Raw genomic sequence first — 25,952 nt, forward strand, 5'->3', positions numbered from 1 at the left:
TGAAACCTATCGGATAGATAAAGGAAGATAATCTCACGATTCGATAGTAATCACAAAAGTATAGTCCATTGTGTGTAAAACTTGCGGAAAGTAACCCTGCGGTCTTTCATTCTTAGTGACGAGTCGAGCGGATCCTCGATCCATTGCCGTGACTAATCGCCTCTTTTTTATGTTTTTTTCTTCGGGGTATCTTCTGGAACACCCCGAATTCAGGGTCGTACTTCAATTGCATCATGTTCATGGTGGCGAGCAGCGTCGTTCTGACGGTGTTAGTACTAAATTTTCATCACAGGACGCCAGACAGATACGTGATGCCTCAGTGGGTAAGAAATCTGTTCACACTACATTTTAATTAACTTGTTTTTACTTGAATATTGTTTAAATATAATTTCGGGTATTACAAGATCTCTGACACGAAGTATTTTCTATTTTTCTTTGCCTTTTATTCATCTTTCTCGTTTGATCCTTTCATGACAAAGAAAGATAAATAAATCAACACAATGTTTCTCGCTTAGAGACAGGATAATTATGGTTGCTTTTGATCGGATATTTTATTACCTTCGAGCAACAAAAGACAAAATTCAAGTTTGCGTGACCTGCTTCCACTATGAAATACAGAGGGTCAGAAATTAGAGTAATAAATGTTATACCTAAAAAATTTAGTTTCAACAATTGCACATTTTTCGTAAAAATGTCTCGAAACTAAAGTACAAAATTGTAAAATCTGTCTGTCTTTCTATTTCAATCGGTTCTTTAAATCGATCGATGAAGCAATCGGTAAAGAAAATCGGTAACACTGAAAAAATGATAAATTGCCACTTAATGATACTTCGTGTGAGTAATATCTATCCTTTTAACGTATAACGAAGCGAAAGACACACGCTGTCGAAACTCATTCAGTTTACCAAAACGCGGAAGGACTTTGACAGATGTATGCAAAATGTAGCTAATGTTATCGTTCGTAATACTCTGCCCTTATCCGCAGTGGCCATTACAGCCATTAAAGACAGTGCTTTAGTAGCTGAAAGTTTAAAGTGCCTTCGAGGCGTTAGCGCTTCCTCTTGGCCGTTCGTTGGTTACTAGAACTTTCATAAACCAAGGGGAAACGTACTTCAACAGGAGACAAGAATCCTACGGGCTACGAAAAATTCCGCGCGGTACTTTCCCGTGCCATTATTTCCAGATGAAAGCAAGCACCGCGAAACAAAGAATACCGATCTCCCGCAAACGTACAAGAGAAAAAGACCATGCTCGGTGTATATGGCATTAAGTAATTCCGATTGCACGGAATAATTTCACGAGAGAAACAAAAGATTTCGTATTGGTTAAATCTTCTATCTACATTTATATTCGATGAAAATAAGCGTGGCTTATAGAAAAGAAATTTAATTTTGTAAAAGAAGTAAATTAAGGATACGTTTCAAGCCTATTAAGGATACGTGTAATTAACGTGCTCGTGTCTCTACAATATGTTTAAGTAGATACGAATTCATCGTACAAATACGTTCTTTTTGACAATTAACCAATATCTGTTTTCAAGAACGTGAGTGGACTTCCACTGTACGATTCATTAAATTTTAATTATTTAGAATCCATGTTTTACGCTTTTATTTATAAATAAGGAAAGCGAGATACTCTTGTTTAATTTCAATATCGTTTGTATTTGATTATCGGTGGTTCGACTGTTTTGACAGGTTACAGATTACTGGAAATGGACTTATACCACTTTCAAAGTAAACGCGCGCTCCGTAACAAAAATAGCTTACGTATATATTTTTATGAGAAATGTGTGCCAAATAAATGTTCGAAGGGATTTCATAAACCGTTAGATAAATACAATAAATATAAATTCTTAATATAATCAGTTCTAATTATAAGCGAATAAAAGTGACTATCGATTTCAAGTAACACGTATAAATCTTGTTCTCCGTTGCACATAGATTAAAACGTTGTTTTTACAATGGTTGCCGTGCTTGCTGCGCATGAGTCGTCCAGGGAAGAAGATCACAAAGAAGAACATTCTGGGAGGAAACCGAAGAGGGAAAAGTATAGAACTGAAGGAGAAGAGTAGCAAGAGTTTACTGGCGAATGTTTTAGACATCGACGATGACATCCGTCACAAGAATAGCGCGGCAAATCCTCCTTCCGGCTACATAAGGTACTGTATTTGCTCAAAATTCTCGTGTTTCGTAATTCTGTTCCGACATGCTGTTCCTTTTTACTGTAAAAATTCATGCAATGAAAAGTAAGGAATATCTTAATCTATTTCAACGTACCAAGGAAATTGCAATATCCGGAACAAAGTTTGTAGAAATCTTTTCTAGAATCTCTAACATACTCCCTTGTGTACACGTTTATGCGCAAAAGTACAGAATGCCCTACGGATTCCTCTACAAACTTCGTCATTCTACGATAAAAATTCATATTCTACAGTATCCTGTGGTTGCTAGAAATTTATCTCTGCTAAATATTCTACGGTTAAAATTAATCGATAGCGTGGTTGCCACTTAACAATGATAAACAGAATTTTTGTATAGATTTGATATCACAGGATGACGATATCAACAATTCTTATCGATCATTCAAATAATTCTTACTAAATTGACAGCATTTATAGCGCAGTTAATAGACGTAAAATAGAATATCACGATTTAAAAACCCGAGCGACTGTACCTACCTACAAAAGCTTGGTGCATGGGAAAATAGCTAACAAGGTGAACCAATACGGTAATTCGTATTTTGTAATTTTAAACCATGCTAAAACACTCTGACGAGAAAAAGCGCATGACTCGTAAAATAACAAGGTTTTCCATGGCATGCCGGATATGTAAATTCAGTGCGAGTGAACGCACGGCTGAAGCGCGTGCTTTCGAATCAACATACTTGGCATGACAATGTAATTGAACCCGTGTAATCCTCGTTCCAGCACATATTCTGCAGTCCGACTGGATCTCGAAACGGGATACGATAATATTGCCAAAATTATTATATCGTTGCCGTGTAAGAAATACAAATTTTACCTATCGTGCTCTTTGCCTGTAGCCTTCAAAACTTATATATACTTGTACAACCAAGAAAAACAAAAAAAGAGAAAGGCAAGCGACGTTGTAACGTCAAAAAGACGTATCTTTAGACAACTATCCTGAAATGCGTTAACAGTGAGTTCGGTAATTTCAATTTTAAAAGCCGTATTCGTGTCTCCATTTCCGTAGAATATAATATGTCGAGGATATAGATTTTTCCGGCTACAGAGTCGCTGTTCGTTTAAATTTTCAGTGTATCGGCCCTTGGCGAGGACATTTATTTTCTCCTTCTCTTTGATGGTTGTCTGTCATACCTTGCTGATATCAAACGCTAGTTGAGACATTTCCGATAAAATAATTCTATGTGCTCTTCGATGTGTCTGCCAGATAGAACGACGAGACAAAATTTATTTACGAAACGCTTGAACGTGAAATGTTCGGTGAAAAGGCATTAACATGAAAACTGTGTATCACATCCCTCCTTGTCTTTATTTTCTCTTTTGTTTTATACTTGTTTGTATTTCGCTCTAAAGTAATATCGAGAAAAAGAGCATATTTACGCTTAGTTTGACAATCCGTTTTTCATTATACTCCCGTCTTTCAAACGTTGCTCGAATTTCTTTTAGAAATAGGCCAAGAATTTCCATTTAATGGTTATTTTAATCGAACAATAGGTCGGCGTTCGGTACACCAATATCTACTGGAAGGCCTGCAACGGTCGAGGATACGTCGGCGTCGTTACCTCTTAGCGGGATGCAAGAGGAACTGCACACGATTCTTAAGGAATTGCGATTCATCACGGATCGCATGAAAAAGGCGGACGAAGGCGATGAGATCATTAGCGATTGGAAATTTGCCGCCATGGTGGTGGACAGGTACATTTTTTACATAGTACTATAAATTGTTGTTTATTTCGATTCATCTCGTTTTATTACTACGTTATAAAAGAAAAACGTAAAATTGTAATATATTTGTTTGAGATACTTGTAATATACAATATAAAGTTTCAATGGACGTATTTCAAATATTACTAATTATAATTTCGTTTTTGTTAATTACAGGCTTTGTTTGATCGTCTTCACGATGTTCACGGTTTTGGCCACGATAGTGATATTGTGTCGTGCGCCACACATAATCGTCCAATAAACAGACTGCTCCGGTCAAGTCACCGAAAAAATGCACAAAAAATGCCAAAGGTAAAATCACAGCTAAATATATTTGATACTTGATCGTTCCAAATGTAATCTTTGTATAAATTACTCATGCAATTTGTCCAACGACTAATTGTTGAATATCCTGAATATATAACGAAGCGTTCCTGAAACTATGTCTTATATCGTGACTTTATGTGTATGCCAATACGCGTTTTTCAGATCTCGTACAACATTGGAATCGCTATGAAATCGAATTCGCATTTTGCGCTCGATCTCTCTTTCGCATTTTTCTCTGAAGAATAATTTTGCAGTAAATTTAAGAGCGCAAACTGATAAAAAGAAGACATAACTTTCACGGAAAGCCAAAATTATGTTCCTTGGTTTTGAGCGCGTTCAAATTTTTCGAATTCAGCGCTATCGTTGTAAAAAGGAGTGTGAAATTAATCAAACTTCATTCGAAAATATACCTACCGTTCGTTGGGAATAACAAATTTTTACTTTTAAAACTCGCCATTCTCGATTGCGTTGTTTCGTTGTAACCAATGTGTTATAATACAAATTTCGTGTGATTGCTGTGTCGAAATGTTCATGATAACAACGTGAAAGAGATTTCCATTGCCCACGAATTTCTAACGAACAAGGACACCTGCGTGTGTACATCGATTGTTGCATGCGAGTAGCGTGTAACGTCACTCTTCGCACGACGCGAGTCTCGCCCAAAAACGAAATTAATATAGTACAGAGATGAGAATAATTCGTTTTACATGGCGAGCGTAATTCGTTCGTTGTTATCGAATTTGACGCGCGTATATAATTGTTCGCCAGCATTAGGATACCGGTATATACGAGAATGGTCGATTGGGCGAAATGAAATTTTCAGAAACTTACAAATATTTTCAAAATTTAATTTCAATAATTTTAATAATTTAAAAAATGAATATACTAATATTTTCGTCTTTATTATTGCAACGATTTTGTTGCTGTATTATTATTTATATTACGGTACAACTTTACCGTTACGAGTCTTTCAACTTCGTCCGATGTTTAACTCGAACCAATGTCTTTAACACTTTTCCTCCCGGGTAAATATTTGCTGACGTAGCATTAAGAAAGAATAAGAGCGCAAAGAAACCATACACATTGCATTGGTTGCTAATTGTTGGAAACGAGAGCAGGAACAAGTACGCTATTAGCCGATACACTACTCGACGATAGAACGATACGTAACAGGGTGGACTCGATTCTGCATTTACTCGTTTCTCTTCCACAGAAACGACGACACGTGGGTTTCAAGGAGGCTGCCAGGATGAAGCGACCAAGGGACGAAAGTACGAAAAGGACTGGTTGCTTCGTACTTCCTTTGCTCCCGCTCTCCCTCTCTCTCCGTCTCTGGTCTCTCGTTTTCTATTCTAACGAAGGAAGGAAACGGAGGAATTGCACGCGAGGAAAACGTGTGAGACGGGCTTCCAGCTTCGACGAAATTCCAAGAAAGAAAACGAGGAAAGGAGAGCGAGTGAAAAGGAAAGAAAGGAAGAAAGAAGCAAGAAAGGGGAAGAGACCGGAAGAGGAAGGCCCGCCAGAGAGGTCGTCGTCCGTTCGGTTCTTGCTGGCCGACCAAATTTTCGAACGTTTCGATCGTTTCGAGTCGTCGTTAAACACGAAAGCGTTCCTCGCATGGAAGAACCGAACCAAAAGTACGAAAAATACTAGGCAGGAAACGAGTCGAAGGAATAGGCGATATAGTAGACGTTTTGCGGACAGAAGAGGGCAAAGAAGGCGCCTCGACACGTTATACGCTATTGACAATACACGGCCATGTTGTGCGTTCACTTTCTTCGACTAACTTCTTCTCCGTTTAACCTAATCGACCGCCGACCGCTGTCGCTTTCTCACTCTTTCTCTCCCTCTCTGCCTCTCTCTCTCTCTGTCTATCTCCTGATAGGTGATCGACGCTCGGTGTCGTATGGCGATCCGTAATTTTAATTATGTAATATACCGAGTCGCTAACGAAAGCGAGCACGTCGATCCGTACGAGACTATTAGGAGAATTCGGAAATGCTGTGTGTTGTACACATTCCTCGAGAGAGTGTTGTCGCGGCCTTTCACTAACAATAGTAACAGATGCGAACGAGAGAAAGAAGAAGGGCAACAATAATAGGAATAATGATAATAACAATAATAATAATGATAATGATAATGGTAACGATAATAATCGTAATGATTAACGATAAATAATATTCATAATAAATAGCTAATAATAATGATGATGATGATTGAATAATACTAATAATTATACTATTGTTAATGATATAACGTACATACGTTAATAAATGAATAGTAATAATAATAGTAATAATAATAATAATAATAATAGTAATAATAATAATAACAATAATTATAGTAATAATGATAATGATAATGATAATGATAATCGCTTTGTGTACGGGCGTTACGATCGAATCGTCAACATTATCGCGCCACTAAGGGTCTCCCGTGGAACTGATACGGTCTTTAAATAACTGCCAAATAAAAACCAAGAAAACTCGATACAGGGGCGTCCAACCTCTTTACAGGTAGAAACGTAAGCTGTATTTCGCGTAAGATTGTAAATGTTACGAACTATAAATATGTATATGAACTACACGTGTTGCTACATGTTTTAAGAAAACGGAGCTTTCAAAAAGAAACATGAATATCATCAGACAGGATACTACTCATCGTATTGCGTTTAGTAGCAATTCTCAATATCGATGCCGTGATTAATTCGATCATGTCTTAACGAAAAAATTTGCCTTCTAAAATAACTTAATGAAGAATAACGATGGTCGAATAGGATAAAATTCGATGGAAATCGTGGAGGAAGCAAAGTATAGAGGACAAAACTGCCAAGTTGGACAGCCCCTGTTTTCCGTACAGACACGAATCCGAATTCTTGAAAGATCTTCGATATGTCCGCGACAAAGGGTTCCGCATCGAGCTATGACTAAGATCTGACAGAGGTACGTCATTGATCGCGTAATCGTTCGCTCGATTAACCTGCTATCGATTTGCGTTCTCCGATCATACGGAAGTTCTCAATGACTGTACTCTGGCCACTCGAAAACTGTTCCTCGAGAAACGTTCTTGTTCAAATTGTTTGCTTACGCTCTTCCTATGTTGGCTAATATTACTTTCCGTGTTAGCTACCTCGTTCCATGTTAGCTAACGTTCGCGTCAAAAGTATTACGGTAGCTTAATCAGAGAAGTTAATGTCGCAACTTTCGGCACGTTAATAGGAAAATATTTTTCCTTCCGAAAGCGGAAAGCTTTTCATTCGTTGTTTCTATTGTTTACTTTTAATTTTAATTTAACTCCAATTTCCTAAAACCAAGGGACAATTCAATCGGTTCTCGTATTTACTAAAGTGTGATTCTATCGCTTGTTAAATTATAACTCAATGAGTAGCTTTTGACTCGTGTTTCCAGGAATTCGAAATCTCTAATTAAGTTCTCGAATTCAACGCGTTACGAATGTACAATCCGGGGGAAAATGAAAAAAAGGACAGCCATTTCGTCAATCGTTACCGCAACGTGCGACAAAGCAGAAGTTGCGCTAGGTGTCTCTCGTGACCGTGGCTCGGAACAATGGGTTGTGCGAACAGACATTTGTCGGTCTGGTGCGTAATCCTAGTGAAAGCTCGACGAAACGTAGGAATTCAATGTCGCGGTGGATGTACGCGCTTTTCTACGCGCGGATCCCTCATTATTGAATAGCGGAAACTTCAGTTTAAAAGCAATGGCTGGATTTCACGGTGTATCGTCCAATACAAAGACCGAAACTCGACCTATTGAATTTATTTAAAATACGTTGCCTGCTATAAGTATGTTACTGTAGGTATACTATCTTAAACTGCGGGGAAAAGAGTTATATTAAATAACGCCAACTGGAAGACACGTACTCGAATTCAAGCATCTTCGCCAATTTGATGAACGAGACTTTAAAATCGCTGCAACACCTAACTGAACGTACGAATAGCATTTGTGCCGTATTTCTAGCACACCGATAACGCACATTGATACCAGACATGTTAATCGCTTCATACTCGAGCGAATTTTCAAATTAACATAAATTACGTGGTCTTGCGATATATTTCAGCCCTTTTACATATTATTAAAACGGAATTAACGAAGGAAGATGGACGATATATCTATGTATATCTCGATGATATTTCTACTATGCAAAGTTTCTACATTTTAGCCACGCGTTCGTGTATTTAATATTTAATTAATATTTAATATTTAATACATAATAAAACGTAACACGTTGTAAACGGATACGTTTAATATTCTGACGAGATTCGGCGCGTATCTGCACGGAACAGGAATATCGCGTTAATCGTGTTAATCCCTTTTTACTCAATGGGTAATTATAATTACCCATCTTATCGTTAGAATTCTAATTACCAATCTCGTCGTAAGTAATCTTCACAGGAGAATTAAATTAGGACCGTGAAACTGATATCGAGAAACATATTAGGTTACGACTAATTTTGTCACTTTTCAAGGAGAATTCGAATGTTTTAGGAGGATATCGCGTATAAGATTGGACAGATTAATGGAAAAGGCGATAAGAAAAGATTAGGAGGTATGGCAGTTGCACTCCTCGTATCGTACAACGAATGTAAAGTTAACAATATTCACACGAAACATACGCAAGAAATAATAATAATCGTAAATACAGAATCGTTTTCCGCAACCGCGTCGATTACGTTAGACGGGAAAAGAAGATCGATCGATCAGAGGTTGAGAAATAAAACGACAGAATGCAGAAGTACAGTCATTGATCTTCGTATCGCACAAAGAAACCGCCAAGTCCTTTGCTTAAAACTATCGAAGCCCACTCTATTTTTCCAGTAGCGAGGCTGTACGGAATGAAAGAGTATCGATTAATCGTTGAAACGACGCGAAGAAAAAGAAAACATAATAATACTGAATAAACTTCGAGGTGTTCTGATGAAATACTCAAATAATTCTGTACATAGAAACATGGTTGCGTGGCGTGGGACTCAATGCGACGTAAATAGGCATCTCGAACAGTGTCAGTAATAGTAATCGTAAGGATAAATATAAGTAAGAATTTAATCTAAAATTTAATATAAAACGCCATGTAATTAAAGAAATGAAAAACAATGAAAAGCAAGAAACTTCCAAGATGCGAATACAGTATCACGTAAAAGTTATCTCGCGATAAATTTAATAAAACGTATAAAACGGATCGTTGGCAATCTTCTTTAGAAAGATGCGTTCGAAAAATCGACTCCTAGTTCGATCGTTGTAAACGAAAGAGAAATGAGACAGCAAAAGGAAGCTACGTATCGTCATACGAGGGAAAGAGCAAAATTTTCCAAAATATCATCTCGAATAATTTCTACCCGTCGAAGCTGTTCGTAGTCACCGACAATCATTTCGCGCGAAGTAAAACGCGCGCGCGATTTATATTTATAAGACGAAGCGAAAGAAATTGTGATAGTTTCTTCCTCTTTTTTTTTTTTTTCTGGAAAATCAAAATGTCTAGAAACGTGTGACGAGAGACTGGAAGACAGTTTCGAGAACAACGAAAATACGTATTGAACGTTTAATAAAAAGCAAACACAAATCGAATCGAACAGGAGAGGATTTGAACGACGATTTTACCGATTCCAGGGGAATGTTTCGATCGATAAACGTGCTCCGATCTACGACCTGGTGTAATTTTCTAATTCGTAGTTTCGTTTGCTTCAAACAAGTACACATATACGCGAATAGCCGCGATATCGGTCTGAAATCGTTTTGAAATTGGCAACGATCGCTCGTTATTCCAACGATTTGCATCGAGATCGTCGATCGGCGCTCGGAAAGTTTGTTTCGAAAGCGAACTCGATCGGAGCATCGGCAGCAAACGGTTGCAAATATAAAAGAAACGCAGACCACGTGAAAATATTAAGGTAGAGGATAGAGGAGAAATAATCGGCATCGAGGAAAAACGCGGTGCTGGCATCGTAAAATCTAGTGGACAATTTATCCTAATCGTATTTAACAGAAAGATTTTATATTAAAGAAGAACGAACACGGCGTAGAAGAGGCATTTTTAACACGAATGCTCGTTAAGTCAGCCTAGCTAGTATCAGCTAAGAAATTTCCCACGGTACTTGTAATATCATTTAAGGGATCGAACACGCGTTACATTTCGTCTCGATGGATAAACGATCGCGTGTATCGAGTTGTAGAAAATAAAAGGACGAATATAAAGTCCGTGTAACGAATAAGAATGAACGATATTCGCATTCGGTAATAGTTTGATCGGTATGCGAAAGCGTTATCATCTTTTGCCAAAGAAACGTCATCGTTAATGTCGTCATTACAACTACTACTACTATTACCACTATTATCACTAACTTACGATACTATTAACGCTACTAACTCTATGGAACGTTATTATTATTGTTATTATTATTGTTGTTATTATTTTATCATGTTTCTTCTTATCGTCAAGATCATCATTATTATTATTATATATCATCGTCATCATCGCCATCATCGTTACTACTATTACCCAACAGCATTATCGTAACAAGGAAAGGGAAACATGATTACGCGAAATGAAAGACGATAAACGGCGACAAGCTTTCTCGTTTCGTTTTCCGTCGATCGAATCGCGACGAACGAAAATGCCAAATTTAGTTGCGTAAATATTATAGTTTAAGCGAGAAAGGACATTTCAAGGAATTTGTTATCGCGTTAAAAAAAAAAAACACCGACATCGTTAGGCGTTCAGAGAAGAGAAGAACAATTTAAAACAAAATGCGCCTTTGCGTTGTCGCGAATACTTTGCTCTTGCATTAAACTAGAAAAAAAAATGGAAAAAATAAGTGACATTCGTGGAACGAATAATATTATAGGTAAATTTTCCGAAAAATCGCAACTCGATCGTTGATTACGTACGTGCGTGTACTCGAACGATTTTTCACGTTTCGCCGATCGACGAATCGAAATATCGCTCGAAGCTTGGCCAACGATAACTCTTCTTCGAGTCGAACGTAGCATATATCGTCGCGTGAAAAGAGAGCAAAATCTCTCTGCCGTAGGATCTGTACGCTAAAAGAAGCAGAGTAGACGTCTGCTAGGACAACGGGCAAAAAACGCGCAATTTTCTCGAGTCTCTTTCCGATAGGACGGCTAGATTTCTTGTCTGTGCTTCGAAGAAAAAAAGGGAACGCGAACGAGTAGTCGATTCGTTTGATCGAGCATCGATCTCGCTGTAGATCGGATCGATCGAAACTTGTATCGTGTAAATAACTTCTGTGATAAGAATTGATTATTAAATCGTAGCCGAACGCGAAACCCCTTGAGATGAACGTTGCGTCGGTAGCTGCGCCATCCGATCGGTCCGCGTCTCTAAAAGCTTAACCCGATCTTCGCAACGTCTCCGTGAGTCTATCTCGTCTTGTCGAGAATCACGCACATACGTAGTTAGAAGCGTAAGAGAATTGGCGATCGCCGCGTTCAGGCTGTCGGATCGTTCTCGCGTAAATAATTCGTGGATCGAATTATCGAGACGAATCGTCGAGCAAACGAGGTATTTTTTTACGATTTCTTTCGCAGCCATTAAATCGAATCACACGTTTCGTGGCATCGTACGCTTCGAAATCATAGGAACGACACGCGCATCGGTTGTTACCGATCGCTCGTCGATAATTTGAGAAAAGTCAGCCGGTCGGAATAAAAATCACGGCAACGACTCGTCGATGAAATGGAAGTGTTAGGCGACTTCGATCGCGCCGATTTCGTTTCACTCTAACGAACCAGCCCCCCCCCCCCCAGTGCTTCCTTTTGTTCTACCGTTCGAGGCCGTTCGATTTGTTTGTTCCATTTTGCGGATTCCCGTTCGACCGTCACGAGTCTTCGAACACGTATGAAACGTATTTGGTTCGCGCTATTCCGATACGTCGAGTCGTTTGGCCCGGAAAACATAATGCGAAATGGCACCGTTTGATCCGATTTAGACCCATTCAAGCCATAATTCAACTATGATTAACGAATGAATTCGATAGTCTGACCGGTGCGCGCAGCCAACCGTATTTCCAGTCGGCTGGCCGGCTGATCAAAATCATCCGCGTCTACCGTGCACTTTCTGTCCTCCCGTCGAATGAAACCGCGTTTAAAACACGTCCCATCTGTTCGTTACGCAAGCTCTCCACTTCTGTTTTTTCTACATTTTTTCTACGCCGATCAATGGACATACTTTTACGGACACGAGCAAAGAAACGCAAGTGAAATAGAAATTCGTTTTATCTCGTACAAATTATAACGAGTACCCTACTTTGGATATTTCATATATTTTTATATATTCTACGCATTCTGTCCGTTTCTCCATCTTTAACTTTCTAAGATCACCGATCTACGGACTCGTTGGTAAAACTGAAGCGGCCGTTCGCACCGTTTTAAACAGGATCATCAAAATTGTAGGGTCAGAGGGAGACGTTGCACCACGCTGGCGATCGTAAATGTTTTACGAGTACTTTGGTCGAGATTGAATTATTTGTAAAAACAAGCTATAAGTATAAAAAAGGAATTCCAAGCACGAGCATAATATCGTAGGCCATTTGATAGTTTGCTGTTATCCTTTTCTTAGAGAAATTGACCATTAGTAAACCGACGCGTTGATTCTTTACGTTACTTCGGTTAACGAAAGGTAATATCGTAAATGGGATAAGCAGAACGTTTGATTTCTCGCTAGATTCGACAAACTACTCCATTTTTCTACGGTTAAATTTAAAACGACGAGACGAACGAGCGGTACAGATCGCGAGAACAATGGTTTCGCGTTACGTGGCAGAATCTAACGCGTCTTCGTTCGTGGCTAAACGTTGTCAATTACGAACAGGTATGCTCGACGAACGAAGGCGGGCCTGATAGCGGAAACAGCGAGGCTTAACGTGGAAATTGCCAATCGTCGTCTAATTTACCGGGTTGCAGCCAATTTCGAGCCGATACCGAAGATGCAGAGCGTGAACCTTTCGTCGCTGCACGTGCTTGGAACGCCGTCGACAATCGAGGAAACCTTCGTTCTAGTTCCTACCAGTAATTCGGTGATAGGTGAAAGAGCGAGCGAAGACGAAACGGCAAGAACACGATAATTCCATCCTTGTTAATTTTCCTTTACGTCGTTCAGCGACTAAAGCATTATTTCAACGTCATACGGTTGAAAGCTATTCTCGTATTTACTTCTGAAAACGTTCTTAACGAGATTTTCGTATCTTTCAAAGTGTCAGATGTTCCGAAATATTTTCTTTGAAATCTGTCATTCTACGTATATTCCCGCGATGTCTTTCTAACGATAAAATCGACTTTGAGATTAAGAGCGGTGATTGGAAGCAGTGACAAAGATTGGCTCGTTTCCAAATTATAATATTCCTTTCTATCGATCGATCGTACTTGTCGTTGCGACGATTGCTAAAAATCGCTATTTTTAACGATTCGCAAATTCTACGAAGTGGGAGAAGAATTGCAAACTCGGCGAAAAGTGGCGAACGACTTTCGCCAATGTACGATCAATTTTTTCATCGCTTTCAAAGGCTAGAAAAATTCTCATTACGGATTTTGACCAAAGTTTTTTCTTTTCACGATTTTTCTGTTTCCTGTGCTTCGCTGCGCTGCTTTCGGTTAGCCTCGGGAAGACGTGGATGCGTTTGGATCTCGGATGGCGTGGCGATCAGCGTGCAAGAATCAGAGCGCGTGGTCGTTAAAGTACTTGTTACACGTTTAAGCGATTTCGTTTCAAAGCGGACGCAAATACAAAAGAAAAAAGAAAGAAGAAAGAGTTATTGTAAAGCGCATCGTATTAATAACAAACATGCATATACATATACGCATGCTTCGGCCCCGCGAATATACATAAACGTATAAATATAGACGCGAGCGCGTATGAATAGATCCATGTATATTCATCACGTATAAATATATAAATAGGCGTGTGCTTAGGAGACAACGTTATATAAATACGAACTCTATGAACGACGTATAGTTAACTAAGAACGATATACGTACGTTACATACACGCATACATACACACGCGTGCATACACTTAGCGAGAATGAAAAATTATACAGGATACCGTGTAAAAGGGAGAAACGTAAAAGATATCCGGCTTCGCGTACGGAACGTTACGGAACGTTACGGAACGTTACGGAACGCTACGGAACGCTCGATGAAACTCGTAACGTTGAACTATACATATATCAAACACGGTTGATAGCGCGAAGCGTTGATAGAAAAAAGAATTGTAATACTTTTAAGGGAATTTATTATATATATATATATATTATAACGAACTAAATACAAAGGAATTGAATTAGGTTACACGGGCAACCAAGTAGTCTGTTCCCATATTCGTCTCTGTTCCTATTTCTCTGCAACGTACTCGCCCCGGTGTACGACGGGGACATTGATTTTGTATCGTTCTTCGTCGTCTCTCGATCGCAAAACGGAGAAATATCGCGAGACACGTTAATTAACGCGAACTTTCTATGATCGGTGTTACCGTGACGTCGACCGCGTATCTTCGGCCATCGACTCGCTGGGATTATTTTTAATTTCGCAGTTGGAACGTTCCGCCGCGGCCGTTTCGTTCGATCGATCGTCGAACGTTCGTCGCGATCGTCGCTGCCCGTTACGGATAAGCCAGCCAGTCCCCGGCAGGACACGTTTGTTTACATTTATACGAATACCACGTATGTATATGTACATTATTATTACGAAATAGGCATATCGCGGGAATGCGACGAAATCGAAGGAACTCAGCCGCTCGACGTTTAACGAGAACCGGAGCGGAGGATCTGTTTCTCTGGCATTTCGATCGCCGATTCGTTAGGCCGTAAAACGAAAAAGGGGGCGAAGAAGGTGAACGAAGCTGGTCGTAAGCATAAATCGAGATCGTCGTTTTCGAATAGACGAGAAGAGAATCGCGCCCTTTTCCCTCGTTTTTACGCCCGTCTCTCTCTCTCTCTCTCTCTCTTTTTCTCTTACCCTTCCAGAACCAGCTTCGTCCACCTTCTTTTTCTCTTTACAGGAACACGCTCGCGCGCCAATGTAAACTCGCGCGGATAAATAAAACGAAAGGAGAACGAGAGCGAGGAAAAATATAGAAGGCAACGCGAGAGCGCTCGTTACCCTATTCGATCCGAGTTTGCGCGATTTATCCACATACCGATCATTGTCATGTCATTCGAAACGACGCACAATGACGACTAATCGTTACGATTCGAGAACTTAAGAGAAGACAAAACAAAGAAATAGGGGAAATAGCATCTGGTGCATCTATCGACCATTATATATATATATATATAAATTATATACATCTGTACGTACAAGAATACACGCGTGGAGCATAGGTGAGAAAAGGCCGCAATCGCGATGCGAAACCGAGTGAAATGGTAGGTCAAATAATAATTACTAAACCGGTGGAAAGCTACGTTTCGTTCGATCGCGGGAATCGCGTCGAAATCTGTTTTTCTTTCCTTTTTTTTTTTCTTTCTTTCTTTATTTTCTAACCGTTGCGACGTCTCGCCAAAGATAAATATAGATAATCGCAGCAACGATTTCGCTGCTACTCGTTTCCCCGCGGATTTCTCTCACTTTTGTACCGATTCAGCCTGTTTCACGGATGTGACGCGAAACGGGATCGAAACGCAACCGAAGTTTTCCGCAGGATAACGCGGTATTTGTTATTTGAAACGCTGTTCAGCTCTCTCGTAGACTAGCCGTTGAATCGATTCACACACATAGGCGTTTAAACGTGGTTTTAGATATTACTACGATACCTATTAAATGAAATATCGCTCGTTCAGGCAGCGTGCAGTCTGCGCGAATAGAGAAAAAAAAGAAAATGGGAAATCCAAGGGGATACGCGATAAAAATAAATAAAGTAAAATATTGATAAAATAAGAGATAAGAAAAAAAAAATAATAAAAAATGAAGCCGCGCGGTATGCTCAAAACGTAGAGGAAAGTTTTATCTCTGTACATGCGCTTAAGAGAATCCTTACCTAGAAAATATATTACGATTATTACGATGTTAAAAAAAGAAGAAAAAAAAAAAAGGAAAAATAGAAGGGAAGAAGATACGATGAGAAGGAGAAAAGAAAATATAGAGAAGATGTAACGAAATTGCGACGTTCGATGCGGTGCGAACGAATCACGACTCGTCGTGTTTTAGGATTAAGCTGTACCAAGGAAATGAAAATAACACGTGGGCTGAGTCAGGACATTCGATGAGGATCGCGTTCGCATGGCACAATAATATCCATTTATAAGTTTACGCGGAAATCGCATGACAATGTAAAATAAAGAAATAAATATTAAAAAAACCAGTGTGCAGATAATTTAATGCTTCGATAACGCCGGTAATACTACGAGGTTACCGCTTAGCGATTCTTTCCTCTTTTTACGATCTACGTGATTTTCACACGTTCTTTCGCTTCCGTTGAACTTTCCACAGAAAGATCAAAATTCTCTACGTTCGTCAACGGGTAACGTATCCGTCGATGATTGGCGAGAATTTTCGCACGATTCTATTTCCTTGTACGAATTAAGGTAAGCTAAAACCCGAGATAAGATGGTTAAAATTCGCAAGGCAGAGAGGTTCGTAAGATGAAATGTTTCTGTGGCGCAGAAGCTGCAATTTCGAATTTTCGACTCGAGATATTTTGTGCTACGCGAATCGACGTTCGAGTATAAAGTTGAGACGAAGCAAGGAATGAAAAAGAAATATATATATATATGTATATGTAGGTATATCGGAAACGTCCTGTCAGCTCCGTTTTTTCCGCCCGAACAGGACGAGAAGGAACGACGGCGGGACGTAAACGCGACAAAACAGGAGCAAATATCCGAATACGTACGTGCAGCGATAAAATAAACATCCGTATTATCTTCCGAACTAAATATATACAATAATACGAAGAATTTAAGGATACCGTTAACGATTAACGATTAACGATACGTATTAAATAGAAAGGGGAAAAGATAGAAAATAAGCCGATCGAGAGGCGCGCAGGATCGATTCGCCGCGCCTTGTTCGCGCTCGTTCTGCGAAAATTTTATTCCGTGAAACGTTCGTTTTATCGATCGAGTTATTTACTCCGTAATAATCTCGTTTCGTATAAATTTTCTACCGCCGACCGTAATCCTCGAATGGAAGTTACAAATGCAACAATTAAAAATCGAATTCGTTCTTTTTACGAACGATATTACATAGAAAATTGATGAAAATCTGAAGGGTCGTATAAAAATTTCAGATAGAAAATTACTAACCGATGGATTAAAAGTTCTACGTTAAACCATTCGAGCTGCCGTGTATCGTCGATGGTACGCTTCTTTCCGAATTAAAGTAATCCCCATCGCCGTTTCTATTCGTAAAACGAGGCTCGTTGATTCGTGGTCGTTGAAACGGAAGATTCTAATCAGCAACTTCGCAACGATCGATCCTGCGCACGAAACGTTCGGCCCGCGTACTCCTAATTTGTATTCAAATTTTACACAAGTTTATTCGATGAATATTTACCGTATTCTTTACGAAAGCTTTTATTCTATAATCTGTACACGATTTAATTACGGCCGGGCCACGACGCGACGGCCCGATGGCGTCGGGGCGCGGCTGTGCGCCTCGAACACAATTATCGATGATAAAATATATGTATACATATATACATACATATGATATATTTTGCGCTAGACTCATTTCCACCGTACAATGACGAAGGCAGTCAATATCGTTTGCGAGGGTAGCTCGTCGGATAGTCGGATATCGACAGGCGTCCATGCTTTGCTGAAATATTATTTCGTCGCGCAGTTGCCTGTAAATTGTCAACGATCGACCGCAGGCCGTATAAAAAATGAGTATCCGATTCTGTTGCCACGTTTCATCGTTGCGCAGCTTGTTTCCCAATGCTTTCGAATTTATTCCACTTTGTATCAACTACCACAAACCTGATTATATCGTATGCGGTTCAATGGGGAAAAAGAAATACAGCTTTCGGATCTAAGATCAAGAAAATAGAAGCACGAAGCTGTAAACACTTTGACCGCCACGCCGAAATCGCGTGTTTCGCTGAGGACGCCGCAGTCTTTTAACACGGTACACCGTTAGATGCGAAATTTGTTCTCTTTCTTTTTTTTTTTTTTTTTTTTTTTATTGGTGCTCGAGTAAAAATGTTTAATCGTTCAACGGGGCACTTTTCATTTCAAAGTATCTTCTATTTATCGGTTATATTCGAAATGCCCTAACTGTCAATTTTCGTTCAATTTTTACTATTGTAAGAAGTTGGAGAGCTCCGGTCACCAACGACCACCGTGGCGGTCAATGTGATCAACGAATACGCGAAACGTGGACCTTAGCGACGGAATTATCGTTACAAAGTATACTACGTTTTCTATGCTTGAAATTCCCATTCGAACATATCGATCGTAGGATAAATTCGAGACGCTTTGGGAACGAGCGACGGCCGATAATTATTTTGTATAGCTAGGAAAAAGGGTTGCTGGTACACGAACCTGTGGTACGAGGATTCTGCGTCCAGATGTATAGCTCGTAACTTTAAAGCATGTGTATATAGCACGAACTGCCGCCAAGGGAAGTGAAGTCTCCTAATATCGCATCGCCTATAATATTAACACTTGCGTGACCGCTCGCCTACGGACGCGAAATTTCGCCAGTGGCAATTTCCCATGAATTTCTAGTTAAGCGACCGTTCGACCGCGTTACGTCGATTTAACTAGCTGGTCGCGAAAATAACTTTGATCGAGAGGAAATACAGAGATTGTCGCTTAATCGTGTCTTTTCTTCTCCATAGACGATTCGATGAGAATATATTTTACTCAGAATATGAATTTATCGCGCTAAATGCCGAATATAACGTTTCGTTTAAATCACAGTTATCGCTGCTGCTTAACGCATCGTCGAACGATCGTCGGAATAATCACGTTGACGCGTACACGTCGATTTAAATTCTCGTGGTAGCGTAGTTCGTTACGCAAAACGAACAAAATTACGGTGTCTCCATCTTCATTCAACTAGGAAAATACGCGATAACGCGCGCTCGTTTTTACGCCAACGTATCGGATGACGATGGGTTCACGATCAGTGATTCTCTTGGCAAAAGTCGCTAGCGGTCACGAAAGCGTGAATGTCGCGTGTGCGATTACTTTCGTTGTAAATACGTCTAAAATCAGCGCAGACGATGTAATTCGTGTTTGTCGTTATCGAAGAGCGTATTCTGTATGTATTTTATAACGAGCGACAGAACGAGATATACTATATATACTATATATATATATATCCTTCTTCCTAGAGTTACGTAAATTACGCGTGATACCTAACCAAGCGACGAGATCCGAATGGTCGAGAAAGATGGAAAGAAACGAGAGGGGAATCGTTAAAACGAAACGATCGTCGCTGTGATCGACCCATTCTCGGTCGATTATCTGCAAACACGATTCCGTAAGCCTGCCTCGGATCGTTGAACGTAGCGCGTCATTTTTTCCGATGCTTTGGCTGTACGATGAATTCCGTAAGAGCGCGTGTAGCTTATACATCGTACGAATAGAACGCGTCGTGCGATTGCGTTGCAAGGACGATCTTATTTATAATACTTTGTATGTAGGACATCAGGTGGAACGTGCGCCATTAAATTGCAACCAAGTTATTGGATTACTTTATGCATAATCGAAGCGGGAGCATTGCCTTTGAGCATTCACTTTGAAGGACTAATTGTAATATCGATCGTCGCGAATTAATAAACTGCGCTGCGGCGAAATAATTCGATAGTAGGACGCCGCGCGCGCACGCTTAGGCGTTAGACGTGCGTGGCGCGCGTGGCGAAAACACGAAACGTTTGTTCATTCTGTCGCCCGTTTTTTAGGACAGACGACACACACCACGTCCTCGCAATTCCTCCGAATCGTGTAGCGTGTAACGTTTTTCTACGATTTTATTTTCACCGTGTCGCGTCGCAGACATCCTTTGTATATCGAGCTGATTTTTCTGTACATAAAAAACGACAACAACAATAACAGCAGGAACAACAACACGTGCGTCACACAGTTGTGTTAAACGAGAGAAATAAAATGTCTTATTGAAGTTCGATCGATCGAATTCATTCTTTGATCTCAACGCCTGAACCACCTCAACCTACCGAAATGAAATTCCAATCCCGACGTTTCACCGTGTGCTTTGCTTTAATATCGTTAAATAACGTGACGGCAAAGTTTATTGAATGACTTGAAAATTAAGGACAAGTATTTAGGTGTATTAACCGTAATAACGCATTCTTACAACTAGAATACGAATGCAATTTACATTTGTCGTTCTTACGCCGTCTCTTTCAGCGTTAAAATCAAAGTATTAAAAATCAATATCGCACGGTCGAGCAAATTCGATACTGCCATCTTGTAACAAGCCGTTGAACTAAGACTAGGTTTTATCGGCGCACGTTAACACGTAGACAAAATCGATAAAAACTACTGCTAAAATTACATCTAAATTATTCACACCTAAAACATCGATAATTATCTATTTGATAAACGTGAATAAAAATTGACATAATTCGATAAATAGGTTAACGATAAAGTTATAAGAAGATACAAAGCGAAAGAAATTAACTTTAGGATTATACGATTATTGACTCGGCGAAGCGTTATATCATCCGCGTAATCGTACAAAATATAAAGATACGATAATACGACAAACGTTTCTATATTCTTTGCAACTATGTACGCACATATATGACTCTGTTGAAATATTCTCCGGACGCAACCTACGTATGTACCAACGAATTCGCCAACTTGCGCTATGCTGCAGCGCGACCTACCGTAGGTACACGTACCAACTAACAACAGAGCGATCTAAGCATACGCGTAGCAGCGAAATTTGAAAATATGTACACGCGTTGTTCAATCGCGTATCTTAAATATCGAAAATATAGGTTGAAATGGCCAGTGATGATCTTCCTATCACATATATTGCATATCGGAGCGACGTTTATTTCCAAGAGTGCATAACTAAGTTCATTTTATGCTATTCATTTTTCTCCATTCTTATTGCTTCAACATAAACTTATTTACCCTTTGCCTGTTCTAACAATACCGCGTTTCCATCGTTTTACTTGAAAAACGAAAGCGTTAAGTGCGGATCTTGAAGCGTTGCTGTAAAATATTTCGAAGAATACTTTTGTTTATCGTAACAAGAGTAAAATCGAAAGATAAAAATTCTTAGGCATAGTTAATGGATGTTATCGTTTAAATCCGAATTTTAAACTCAACCTTCGAACAAATGAAATCTCCTCTGCGTTAAAATAAATACTTCTTTTTATTCTCGTTTCATAACTGCCGCGATACGGCAACTGTCGCTATATGGATAACGCGAAACGCAGGTTTTCTGGCGGGCTTTTCAAATTTGGAAACTGATATCGTTACTGTTGCGCTAATGAATGTAATTTTATTTATATCAAAACGGTAACGTTAAACCAGGCGGCATTCAGTGGGATAAGATTGAAATATAATTATCGTCCCTGCCATATTCTACTTTCTACGATGTACACGTATGATATGAATTGTGATATGATACGAATCGCGTAATAATTTATATGTTACATAGACAGAAGCAAAGCAACATCGACGAAAATAATAAAATAATTTTTCACGTATCTAGAAATCTTTTCACGAAGACATCTATTTTCCAAGCAGCGGGTTTCGACCAATCGGATCGTACGTACCTCGTAACGTGAAATACAAAATACAGCAAAGTTTGCTGAAATTTTGCTTTCCAATAAATGTATATATATAAAAAATATTATTTGTCCTTAAATTATAAATTAAAGTAGAAAAATTGCAATCGTTCTATAGGATGCGAATACTTGTTTTCCGATGGATTTCGGTTTACCAGGAAAATTTTACTTACAAATAATCGATTACAGCGTCAAATTTGCCCCATTGATAACTTCCTGGGACGATGATCGTTAATTACAGGCATTTCTCCCTATACAAAGCTATTCACGCACGCAATATTTTTGAATCAGCCAGTATGCGGGTAATTGCATCGCCTACGAACGCGTACGCATACTAACGACGAAATTTTCGTCTTTCACGTCGATGAGCAGATTCAATACGTTAATCCCGATACTCTTTCGCAACTACGTTCGATTTACAAAAAATTGGCGAAACACTTGCTTCGATTACGGTTACGCGTTATGACAAAAAGAACCGCCGTGTGTTTTTACAATTGGCAAAAGATCCGTAAAAATGGGATATTTACGAGGGAAGTATATTTTTCACGTTCTACGAAGAAATGGAAGAGCGCAATAATAGTTTCTACGTTTTATATCGAAAAACAAAATTATATATTTAGGAAATTATGAGCGGCTCCGGTGCTACCAGTTCGCTCTGATCGACTTCATCGAAAATGGTAAAGTAAACAGGTATTTTCTAAATATTTCAAAAAGCCTAATAAACTTGCAAGAAGATAAATTACAAACACGATAAACAATCGTTTGCGGAGCGTAAAATCGAAGATGGAGAGAGCACGAGCGTTTCTGATAAGAAGCGAACCATCGTTATAAATAATAAATTCGACGATAATAGCGTCCATAAACGTGCAATCGATAGCAGCGCTCGTTCTTCTATTTTTACGTATGCCATCATCCCCTTTCTTACCTTAAAAATTTCCTTCGTTCCCGATTCGTCGCTCGAACGTCTGCTGGAAATTGTGTCGTCCACCGTTGGGAAATTTAAAACGAATATGGACATAAGCGGCGCGATTGTTTCCAGATGCGACAGATAATGTTAATTGGAAAGACACGTGCAAGTTTTCCGGTAAGCGCGACAGATTCCATCAACGCGAAAATCCTTGGCAAGAGAGGCTAATTACTAATTAGTAAGACGAATGTAGAAACGCGGAATAATTAACGAGAGCGGGTAGGCACTGCGAATTGTTAACTTCGTGTCGCCCGGTTATAACCAGTTAAATTTCGAAGAAATTCTCCGCTTCGTTCTTGATTACCGTTTAAACACCGGTTTCAATTGCTTCGTTAATCATTCGAACAATTCGGCTGTAATCCACCAGGCTATTTCTGCACTTCAAACAAATCCACAATCGTGGAAATATAATTGTAGAATAATTTTCTATCGCAAAGTATTTGAAAGCGATCTGCTAAACGATCTAGTTTCGTTGGTTGTGTCGTTGTTCCAACGAACCGACGATACGTAGAATATCGAAAGAAAGTTTCATTAAATATCGGATTATCTTGATTGTACGCTGGTAAATGTCAGTGCATTAATGGCCGCGAACAAGTAAAGTAGGTTACATAGATTTGTTACTTTGTGTACCAAGGAAAATCGATAAAAATAGAAAATTACACAGTTCTTTCGGATATCGCGTAATTCTTTCCACGATGTACGTGGCAATAAAGTACGCGAGCCGTTTAAAGAAGAAATTACGTAAAAAAAAAAAAAGGAAAACGGTTGCAACGATCGAGTGTATCAGAACGGAAGGAATTTCCATTTTAATCGATAATCGATCGGCAAAGATGTATGTTCTTCGGAATGTAAACGTTTCTATTTTTAAGCTAATGTTATTAGCGAAATTTGACGAATCATTGCTAGTAAATTCTCTTAGGTAACAATAATTATTCTCTTACGTAACGTACGTTCGGGTAATAAGGCAAGTTCTAGAAGCGAATTTTATAAATTATCGGATAACTGATTTTCCTGTTCCGTGTCAAATTGTAAAATTGTAAAAGCTGCTTACGCAACGGTCATCCATAATCTACGGCTCGTCGCTTGTCAATTCGCCAATGTTATTAGCTAGTAAATTATCGGGCAAAATAGTCCGGATAATTCTAACGAAATTATCGAGCGACGTATGATAAACGCAACGCGATCAAATTTTCTTACGACTTCTGCAAATACTAAATGCTAAAAGCAACGCGCGTTTTCTTTCTTACGCCTTGCTGAAACGAATGCCGCCTGAATACAAATTCTAAATACATTGACTCTCATGGAAGGAAAGATGTTCCGTCAAATCCATTATAAGACGAAGAAGATAAATGGATAACGTCCAAACGCGTTGAAATTCATCCAGTGATGCAGCTTCGTACGAACGCGAGGAACGACACGATACAGAAATTGTGGATGGAAGAAAAGGAAATGGGGTAGACTGCAAGGATTCACGTTGCACGTTGTATCTGAAATTTCCTTCTCAGGCGAAATTCCCAATGCAATTTCTCGTTGAACCGCGAACACGAACAGCTGAACGTCAGGCGCAAAATCTTGCAATTTTCTATCAGCCACCCTTTATCAGCCATCGAGGAAGCATAACGCGCAACTCGTTGGAACAAAGTCAAAGCCGAGCTCGTTTCACACTGGATTGCCAGAGAAAACGAATTTTTGTATACCCGTGCGCGTTTCGAACCTTCAAATTTATCGTTATTTATGGAAGTTTATCGCGATATAACGTTGCAATTTAAATTTCTATTCGCCGATAATGTTTACGCGATTCTCGTGTGCGAAAAATTTCGTCCTACCTCTCTCTATCCACCTGCACGCGCGTAAACGCAAATTTCCGCCCACTCGAACGTTTCCCAGAGATTAGACCGGGGCGTATTTGCTTTCGCGTTTCTCGTCCATCCTTTTCCCCTTAACCCGGTTTATCTATCCGCCATTATCGCTTGCATCCCTCCCCATCAAAGATCCTCCGTATCCCTATGAAACTATCTCCTCCCTCTTTTTGCTTTTATCACCATCTATCCTCTACCCCTTTCCATATCATCGATTCGATCTAACTATGTGTTCCTTCGTCTCTCTCTTTCTCTCTGTCATCTCGAAATCCCCATGCACGAATACCACTCTCTTCTTCTAACTAGCGGTTTGATCACCTCCGTCGATGCCATTGAAAGCCCTGCAACACGTTATGTCTAAACGCCAGTGAATAAAAGCTCGAAGCCAGCGAAGTGAGTATGTATACGCTTCGTCACTTCTAATTTTAGCACAAAGGGTGCGGCGATTCTGTGTGTACACGTTTTTGCGCGTGAACGTGTGCGCGCGTGCACCGCCTCCTGTTCCATCGTAAAACACGTACACACACCGATAGTTGGAAGGCGATTGTGTCTGTCCAAGTTGTGTGTGCCATATCGAAGGGGTAGAATATCTACCTATGGATTTCCACTAGCTCGATGGCGTTCGCCGGGCCATTTTTATAGAGTCCTCTTCGATCACTTTCTCGTTCTTTCTTTTTCTTTTATAGCTTTCTCTCTCTCTCCCTCTCTCTCTTTCTCTTTACCCCGGCTTTGCCTTCTTCCCAACGGGCAGCCTAGACCGGCGGTTCGATCGAAATACGATTTCCGTCTCGCTGCGTATTGGCGGAACGCGAGCACAGTTTAGTTATCAGGACCAAATTGGACTTTGGCGAGATAGGACGAGCCGAAGAGCACCGAAATGCAAGCGACTACCTATTAGCCGGGTTAACGCGGTGTTAAAGCGAACGCGCCAGATATAAAAGCGCCATCGGCAGATCGTTTTTTAATGTATCGCGAGAAGCGAACCGTCCATTGTCTCCGGTAACAAAGCCGAGTTTGCTTAATCCCGACGTCCTTCGTACTTCCCTGCGAATTTTTTCTTTGAACGTGGCCGTTCTCGTTGCCAAACGTAGGTGTCTGGAAAACAAGAATATCGGAATTTCTCGTAAAGAGAAAAACGCGTGATAAAATTCGG

At 39.7% G+C, this 25,952-nt stretch overlaps 1 protein-coding gene and 2 long non-coding RNA genes across 8 annotated transcripts in view; 2 read left to right on the forward strand and 1 right to left on the reverse strand.

The window, feature by feature from the left end:
* LOC100643274 (neuronal acetylcholine receptor subunit alpha-7) overlaps positions 1-5,681 on the forward strand; it is a 264,223-nt gene extending 258,542 nt beyond the window's left edge. For all 4 annotated transcript variants that reach the window (XM_048414508.1, XM_048414506.1, XM_020867826.2 and 1 more), the window contains 5 exons: positions 214-323; positions 1,941-2,158; positions 3,698-3,898; positions 4,085-4,219; positions 5,448-5,681. In XM_048414508.1, the coding sequence (XP_048270465.1) occupies positions 214-323; positions 1,941-2,158; positions 3,698-3,898; positions 4,085-4,169 (614 nt within the window). In that variant the 3' untranslated portion in view covers positions 4,170-4,219; positions 5,448-5,681. The remainder of the gene's footprint in view (positions 1-213; positions 324-1,940; positions 2,159-3,697; positions 3,899-4,084; positions 4,220-5,447) is intronic.
* Positions 5,682-6,519: 838 nt separating this feature from the next.
* Positions 6,520-20,334, forward strand: LOC125387168. The gene is made up of 2 exons (XR_007227719.1): positions 6,520-19,467; positions 19,541-20,334. It is a non-coding gene; the product is annotated as an uncharacterized LOC125387168 (long non-coding RNA).
* Positions 20,116-25,952, reverse strand: part of LOC110120135 — a 29,406-nt gene continuing 23,569 nt past the window's right edge. For all 3 annotated transcript variants that reach the window (XR_007227721.1, XR_002308759.2, XR_007227720.1), the window contains one exon: positions 20,116-25,894. This is a non-coding gene — a long non-coding RNA (uncharacterized LOC110120135). The remainder of the gene's footprint in view (positions 25,895-25,952) is intronic.

The sequence above is a fragment of the Bombus terrestris genome, chromosome 2 (genome assembly GCF_910591885.1).
Source record: "Bombus terrestris chromosome 2, iyBomTerr1.2, whole genome shotgun sequence".
Lineage (NCBI taxonomy): Eukaryota > Metazoa > Arthropoda > Insecta > Hymenoptera > Apidae > Bombus > Bombus terrestris.